At 31.0% G+C, this 8,664-nt stretch overlaps 1 protein-coding gene across 3 annotated transcripts; it reads right to left on the bottom strand.

Annotated features, from left to right (window-relative positions):
- Nucleotides 1-484: 484 nt before the first annotated feature.
- LOC101258745 (ATP-citrate synthase alpha chain protein 2) lies at nucleotides 485-5,185 on the bottom strand. 3 transcript variants are annotated; one of them, XM_004237292.5, is made up of 13 exons: nucleotides 4,979-5,185; nucleotides 4,799-4,902; nucleotides 3,123-3,299; nucleotides 2,862-3,023; nucleotides 2,667-2,747; nucleotides 2,385-2,436; nucleotides 2,189-2,303; nucleotides 2,002-2,083; nucleotides 1,501-1,596; nucleotides 1,297-1,398; nucleotides 1,037-1,153; nucleotides 837-953; nucleotides 485-707 (listed from the first exon to the last, which is right to left on the bottom strand). In XM_004237292.5, the coding sequence occupies exons 2-13, from the start codon at nucleotides 4,895-4,897 to the stop codon at nucleotides 642-644; spliced, it is 1,266 nt and encodes a 421-aa protein (XP_004237340.1). In that variant the 5' UTR covers nucleotides 4,898-4,902; nucleotides 4,979-5,185; the 3' UTR covers nucleotides 485-641. The 3 variants fall into 3 exon arrangements, with proteins under 3 accessions (XP_004237340.1, XP_010319669.1, XP_010319670.1); XM_010321367.4 differs by lacking the exon at nucleotides 2,862-3,023 and having other exon boundaries at nucleotides 4,979-5,180; XM_010321368.2 differs by lacking the exons at nucleotides 2,862-3,023; nucleotides 3,123-3,299 and having other exon boundaries at nucleotides 4,979-5,179.
- Nucleotides 5,186-8,664: the final 3,479 nt, after the last annotated feature.

Here is an 8,664-nt window from a genome sequence, read left to right as displayed (position 1 = left end):
TCGGCCGAAATAAAAAAGGTCATGTGTAAAGTAGTGTCGGCCACTTGGCCAAAATAGTAAGTTTTTTCTTGTATAAATTGAGAGTTTTCCCTCATAATAAAACAAGTCCTTCCAAGCAACTCTCTCTTCTTCTTAATTCCGCTTCCACGTTCAAACTTATTTCTTTTTTAACTATATTGTTATGATTAAAGCCTTAAGAATGATGTGATTATTGTATTTTTTCTAACATTAAAATGCATCCCCCATTTGACATTTACAACGATTTATTATTAGGATGACATTTTATTATTATTAGTATTACATACATGTTTTAGTTGAAAATATATTAATCGAATAAACATTTTTATGGGACACATATGCAACGCATGTGTACAGAACCTAGTAAAACCGATAAAAAAAATTTATAAATTTCCTTGAGCGCTAACGTAATTATGGATGGTGGGATGTAGATAGATATAATATAATGTAATATGCCACAAAATACTTTCAGAAGATGAATATGTAGATATTATTATTAGAGCCCATTTGCGAATGTAATATGGCTAAATTACAAAGCACTCTTTTTTATATCAGACACAAACAACATCATTATGATAACACAAAGCTAAAAAAACCAAAACAATTTAGCAGAGTTGGTTGCTTTATGCAGTGATGCACTCAATAGCCTGTTTGCAGATACCAGTCCTGGTTTCCTCAGGTCCATATACCTACAACAACAAATTAACAGACAGGAAAAAGATTAAAATGATGCTTAAGTTGTGATTTCGAAATTGCTTGATGCTATTGAAAAAGAATATATGGTTTTAGACTAGTTATAATTGGATACCGATTCATACCTCAATTGGGATGCCAATTTCCTCCCCAAGAGACCATATTTTTGCAAGACCCTTTTGGTAGTTTGGACCACCTCTTCTAACATATATGTGCATTCTTGCAGCTTTAAGTTTAAATTCCTGTTACAACAACGCCGAGTTAGAAGTACCCAAGTTACTACAAGACATATTGAAGATGGCTATGATTTGTGATGGTTTCGTACCTTCTCCTTCAGAGCTCGAATTATACCACTAAATGTAGCAGCAACATCAGTAAAGTTGGCTATTCCCCAACCTATCACAAGGGCTCTCTTACGGCCATAAGGATCTGCGGTTGCACACTACATAATTGGCAATGAAATGAGTATCTTTCTCCTAATAAAAAAATTCTTTTCATTCTCTAGACAAATATACCAAGAAAATGCCATAACAGGTTCACTATGATGGTATATCCTATTACGTTAACCAAATACTTTATTCTTACATCAATTACAACTCTCGCGTACTGCAAGACCTCTTCTTCATTTGGAGCACCGCTATATTCGGTATAATTACCGAGCTCAGAAGCATATCCAAGATCACCGACCTGAAGGTAACCCAACATGGCAATAAAAGAATGCAGCAACAGAAGGATAGTCAAAGTAACCATCTACATTGGGCATAAGTTTTGCAAAGGAAAGAAACATACATTATCTGCATAGATGACACTGGCACCTCCACCACCAACCATTGTCCAAATTCGCCCCTTGGGGTTCAAGACTGTGAACTTCAAAGATACACTTGTCTGAAATAGAACAATGAATTGAACACTTTAAACATGTTGACAATTGTTCATAGAACCATCTGCTACCTCAACTGACTCAGTTTAGATGAGGAACACTTTGTAGCGCACAGTAATGCTCAATATTTCATGCCCAAGAAACATGCAGTACACATCTACAATAAAAGAATCACCTTTCTCCTCTTCTTGAATTTGTATTACTTGAAAAGGTTTTCTAAACGTTTTGATTGAAGATTCAACAACAGCTGTTTGTTTCGTTGTTCATCTCTTACAATTCCCAAAAGAGGGACTATTAAGACCGGGTAGATAAATTTTTTTCTACTTCCGGGGAGTGGGAGAGGATTGGCAATTCCAAGTCTTTCGTCCTTTATGCTTTTCTTAATTAAATGCCAAAGTGTCAAGAAATACCTTTTCATCCAGCCCATGAATAAAGCTCTCCGTAGCACTCATCACTCTTCCAAATGGCAATGGAAATTCAACATTTCCCCACCTGCAGATCAAAAGATATATTGTTATAATGATGATGCATGCATACAATACTCAAATATATCTGGAAAGCAGTAGACGGCTAAATGCCAGTGTTCCAAGAGATTACTTTTTGAAGTTCTTAAAAGTAGCAGTGTCATCAAGCTCTCCCCTCATATCCAGTGGATAAGGCTTTCCTTCGACCAATGTGAAAGGATTCATCTCCAGGAATGTAAAGTCCAGATCTGATAGAAAGAATATTCAAAGGCTCAGGCAAATCCATGGCTATTAATGATGTGATAATGAAACTTGGGTATACAACATACCTTGAAACAAAGTATAGACATCTTTGAGGAACTCCTCAATTACACCTTTAATCTGTACAACACAAGTGAATTTCACATCAATATCAGTGGTTTCAGATTACATTGCAGAAACTAATATGATATATAAACTTAGTATGTACAACCTTTTCTTATTTTCCCTTTTGCCTTTTTTTCTTTTTGAAGAAGAAAATCATTACTCAATGCTCCATTTTGACAATGAATTTTAAAATATGGGTTGCAAGGATAAAATTTTCATAATTTGTGGCTTTCTCAAACATTTACCTCTAGTGGTAGAGTAGCAGCAAGTGGTGCACAAATCTCTGATGTAAAAGATGTCCCTGTTGGCACAAAGATTGTCTTAACCTGGATTTTACACGATCTCATGTCGAATCAATAGACATGCATAAAATACTGAACATATCAAAAAATAACATTTTTCTGTTGACTTGTAACAAAATATAGGCACATTTCAAGCACCTTGTCCCAGTTCTCTTCAATATCTATTCCTCCACATTCAGAAAAGCTAACACTACAACCAAGTCTGTCTGAAACAATATTTAGGTAAAACTCCTCATTGTGAGGTACAAATGGCTCAACAATAAAGGTTGTGATGGGCCCTTTGCATCCACTCATGTCAACCTTTTAATGTGAAAATACATTCTAATGATATAAATTCTGTGTTTCAGGATTAAGTACTTATTGTGTTCTCTTTATAACAAAAATAATATTTTCAATGACCTCTTTGCCTAACCGTTCCTTCAACAAAAGAGCAACTTGAGCCAGATCAGGATTCAAGGCAACTAGCCCGCTTTTTCCACGCTTCCCAAATAACATATCAGGCTTTACCGCCAATTTTTTTGAAGAAACCCATGGCTCTTTCTCTACAAGCTCATTCAAATCAGTTGACTCTGTAATCTAAGACATCAAAAGGAAAAATACCATCATCATATTGCACATAGGAATAAGTTTCCGCATTCTTTCAAATAAATCATCTAATGCAATCTATAATTGTCACAAGTAACATGAGAGATTGTTTTCTCTAGTCCTTCAACCTCCAAATGAATCTAAGCCTGGCGTCTGGACCACAGAATAAACTCATTTAGCTCGCCTTTTTGAAGCCCTTAATACTAGAAAAAATGAAAGACTTCAAGAAGATACACACTTGAATTCAATAAAGGAGGTAGAACTTTTATTAAGGATTCTAAAATTCATGAACAAGCCTTGGGATGTCAATACGTATAATAAATATACATAAAGAGTGTGTTTGGTAGGAAGGAAAACATTTTCTGGAAAATGTTTTCCAATTTTTCCACGTTTGGTTGGGACAAAAATTTCGGAAAATGTTTTCCAAATCAACTCATTTTCCTCAAAATTAAGGAAAATGACTTCCCTTCACAAATTAAGGAAAACATTTTCCATAACTCTCCTCCAATTTCAAATTACTTTTATTTTTTGGGAAAAACATCAATTTAAATAAATATTTTCAATTTCAAAATTTTATTTTTTCAACTGACCCTTGACCCTGCCCCCACCAGCCAGCCCACCCCAACCCCAACCCCTCCCCAAAAAATTAATTTTGCTTTTTAATAATATTTTTAACTTCAAATTTTTATTTTTAAATTCCTACCCCTCCCCCCCTCCCGGCCAGCCCCCCTACCAGCCCCTACCCATCCCAATTCCCAAAAAAATTAATTTTCTTTTTTCAAAATACTATCAACTTCAAATTTTTATTTTTTCACTCCTATCCCTTCCCCTCCCCTCCCCTCCCCTCCCCTCCCCCGCCCCCACCCCCATCACCACCCAAAAACATAATAATTTTGAAAAATATTTTCAATGTCATAAATTATTTTTTTACTCTAGTAAAAATAAAAGATGTCTCTCAAAAACATTTTTCATTCATAAATCAAACACTAAAAATATTTTCTAGAAAATATTTTCTACTCACCAACCAAAGATGAGAAAATAAGTCCAAAATCTACTTGTTTTCCAGGAAAACATTTTCTATGGAAAACATTTTCCTCCATACCAAACACACCTAAAAAAATACTTATATCAATTTTTCCGATGAAATCCTCTCAAAAACATGTGGCTCCCGCCACTGTACTTACTGATTCATATGCAGTGATTAAGCAAGACCCATTACCTACTATTCTTGAGTTTAGTAGGTAATCAATCAACAATCAACCAGATCTGTTTTACTAGAATGAGCAATATATGATGAATGCTCCAGACTTACAACAACTCGAATAATTTCAATTTTCCATCCTACATTTCATCGAATACAGTTGGCCTAATTTTAATAAAAGCAACCTAAAACTGCCCAGCATTCAGCTACCAGAACAAAAAAGAAAAGAGGGTTTTAGGTGAGGGGTAATGTTGATTGAATCACAAGGTCATTCATTGATTTGAGTTACCTGGGCAGATTTGATGGCCAAATCATAACCAGCAAGCCTCTTAAAGTGTTCTTTCAACAATCTTTTCGAATCATATTCTCTGATCTTCTTGCGGGCCATTTTCTCTGTTTAGATCCAAAAACTCATAATTAACATAAAAATTCAAACAAAAAAAAGAAGCAAAAAAGCTGAGATCTTTACCGTTAAAAAGCTGAATTTGTATGGAACTTGTAAGAATATTGGGATTCAACTCACTATATTTATAGTTGTGATATTGATGATATTTTCAGAGATGGCTGCTTTACATTACATTATAAAAAAATGGGCTAATTAAAAAATATAGTATAGTATATAGTCACATACAAAAACTAGAATCATAGAGTACATTAGCGGGAAGTAATTGTCTGCGATGGACAGCGCAAATATGAACCACGAGCGAGAAAATTACCTACCCATCCATGTCGACCAACCAACTCATAAAAACTTTTCTGTAAATTAATAGTCGATAAATTAAAAAATTTCTCTAAAATAATATTTTCCTTCCCTCTCAATTTGAATCAATGAAAAGAATTATAAATTTTAATAACATAATAAAATAATATATATTCGGATGACCCCTATACAATTATATTGTTCCATTAATATCATATATCAAAAATAATTTAGTGAAATATGATTCTATTATATTTTATTTTTCTTAAAATTTAAATCTAGTTGAAGTTCATCGCTAACTTTTCTTATTGATTCAACAACATCAATGTTGTCTTTTCGAAATGTACAATAAAATTCTGAAAAGTTCTAGATGTGATAAGTGTTTCGTTTCGCGTAACAGATTCCAAACGTATAGTTACATCTTCAACTTCATAATCAACATTACTTTTTCCAATGGTATCTATAATTTCTTCTAAGTTCCGGACTTTTTAACATGTATCACTTTCACCAGGATAATCCAACAGGATATTGATATTCATTTTTGATAGTCGAGATCATTAATCATGACATCAAGTTCATGAATGACGTTTTCACATGTATGTTCATTCAAATTCTCTGAGATTGCATCCCCATAACGAATTTTACAATGGTGAAAATAATTTGATATTGTCTCTTGCAGAACATTAGTTGTCCTAACAGAGATTGCAAATTGATAGCATCCAAAACATCGATCTTTATTGGATAAGTTTGTCCCACTACATAACCTTCTAATAACCTAGAATAAAATTTATTTGATAATACATCTTGAAAGCTCTTAGTATCATAACATTACAAGGTTGAAATTAGTGCGATACAATGATTTTTATGTATTCGTTGTATTGTATGTCTGATATTTTTTAATTTAAAATCAATAAATATGATATATAAATTAGTAAGATACAAAGCATTTTAATATAATCAAAATTAATCTTTATCAAGTCTCAAATTGTTCTTTAAATAAATAAATATCAATTTATCAATTAAATAATATCTCTATAAAATAATAAAATTCCATGGTCTCACCTATATTCATTTATAGAGATTTCAGTGTACTAATTAGGCATATTACACAAATGTTCTTTAACTTTACCTCTTTTTTATTATGCCCTCCAACTTTGAAAATGTACAAGTAGTCACTAAAACTTGTATAAAATTAAATAAATAGACACACGCGTCCTACGTGGCATCCTACATGGCAATTTGCGTCCTACATAGTGTCGTGTGTATTAGGCCACATAGGACTCATGTGTCTATAGTTCAACTTTATACAAGTTTAAGTGTACGTCTACTTGTGCACACTCAAATTTGGAGGGTATAAATGTAAAATGAGACCAAGTTAAAGAGCATATTTATGTACTAACTAGTATATATCTCCGTGTATTGCATTGATATTAAAAAATGTTATAATATTTTCTAATTAAAATTAACTAATTAGATTTAATATGAATTTTGTAATGCATATTTAAAAATAATCATACAAATTATTAACTTATTTATTAGGGAATATTAAAGTATTAGCAATACACAATATTATCTCTATAACTTGATCAAGTATATTAAGCTTTTAGTTTTATAATATATTGTGTAGAAATTTACATAAAAATAATATTAATATGTTTATTATTTTACATTGATTAATAAAACATATCATATGTTGGCAAGTTTTTAATTCTAAATTTTCACGTGAAATGTGTATTAAAAGATATTTTGATACACTTTACATATATTCTATTTAACATCGAAAAAAGTAAAAAAAATATTTGATGTTTTAAATCCAGCTAAAATTATAATAGATAAATTAAAGGGCAACTTTCACATATAACAATTAAAAAATTCATATTTGTATGCTATAGCAAAGTTTGTATAATTGCGCTCCATAGCAAACATATAAACTGTATAATTCGCTATACATATACAGTTGAAGCAAATTGTATAAAACGAAGTGTATAAAACAATAAAGAGAAAGACACTTAGGCAGAGAACTGTACAAAAATAAAGTGTATAAAATGAATTGTATTATTATAAGTGTGTATAACGATTATATACAATTTGAATTTGTATAAAATAAGAAAGAGAGAGATAAAAGAGACTTGACAAGGAATATACAATTGAATCGAATTGTATAGAACGAGGAAGAGATAAATTAGATACAATTTGAAAATTGTATAAAACGAGAAAGACAAAAGAAACTGGGCAGGAGAGTATTTTTATTGGATAATTATAAGTGCATAGGACGAAAATATATATACTTGCATCTGTATATACAATTTTCTCACGCTTTATACAAACAGAAACACAATTTATACATTTCGCTTCTGTTTGTATAAGTGAGAAAGACGAGAGTGACGAGCAAGATCTGGAAGAGGGGAGATAAGAGAACAAAAATATATGTATTTATATAATTTTCTTTGTTTTATACAATTAGAAATAATTTTTATACACCTGCGTTTGTATAAAAGTGAGGAAGTGAGCGAGAGAATAATGGAGAGTGACGAGCGAGATATTAGAGAGAAAGAGGCACCTAACAATTTTTTGCAAACGTTTGCTATGGAGCACAATTAAATCAAACCATAGCTACTCCATTTATTTTAGGTTATTAATTTGCTATTACGTACAATTTTTCCTAAATTAAACTGGAGTGAGTAATAATTAGTTCAGAATTAAGTAAAAAAATGAACATGAAAAGTTTGACATAAATGTTATTAGAGTCATATAATAGGATCTTGTCATTTTTATCGAAATATGTATAACTTTTACTTAAATAAAGTTTGAATTTTGCAAAGACTTCCACCAGTATTACACTGTTCTATACATTTTATATTTTAATTAAAATTCAAAAGTTTTCTATTTAAAAATTAATAATTTTTATTATTTTAAAATGTAATTTGTTTTATAAAATTTTAGTTGATTATTTGTGGTTATTTCTATTTGGCTTTAAGAAGGGTATTTTCCTCTCCTTTTAATTTTTGAATTTAATGATAAATAATTTTTTATGATATTGATATGTGATAATTTTTATATTTTTTTTATCATGCATAGATAGACACAATTTTAAAAAAAAATTATTGTGGGAAAAAATGTCTATGAGAACATTCACACATATTTCTTCATTCATTTTGTTGGCTAACTATATTGATAATACCAATCTTTTGGACGACGAGAGGCGACAAAAGGTGATAAGGCTCTACATTGCCATGCGGCGAGGCACTTTCCTTTTTGAATAAAGGCGCCAATTAATATAAAAAATTAAAAATATTTAATTGCATATATAGAAATTTAGAATCTCAATAGCAATAACATAAATTAGCATATTAAATTCAAAAACTAATAGTAGACATTAAAAAGTCTAAAACTTTAAAGACCAAATAACTCAAAATACAATACTTAAACTTTAAAAGTTTATTCTTCTTCAAAAC

This window comes from Solanum lycopersicum, chromosome 4 (assembly GCF_036512215.1).
Source record: "Solanum lycopersicum chromosome 4, SLM_r2.1".
Classification (NCBI taxonomy): domain Eukaryota; kingdom Viridiplantae; phylum Streptophyta; class Magnoliopsida; order Solanales; family Solanaceae; genus Solanum; species Solanum lycopersicum.
This window is presented reverse-complemented; position numbering and strand designations above follow the sequence as displayed.

Excerpts from the sequence above, each read along its gene's own strand:
- LOC101258745 (XM_004237292.5), bottom strand. The coding sequence starts at position 4,897 with ATGGCCCGCAAGAAGATCAGAGAATATGATTCGAAAAGATTGTTGAAA. Across the intron at positions 2,748-2,861 it reads TTGAAGAGAACTGGGACAAG|GTTAAGACAATCTTTGTGCC; the intron begins GTGCTTGAAATG and ends TGTAAAATCCAG. Across the intron at positions 954-1,036 it reads TTCGAGCTCTGAAGGAGAAG|GAATTTAAACTTAAAGCTGC; the intron begins GTACGAAACCAT and ends TTGTTGTAACAG.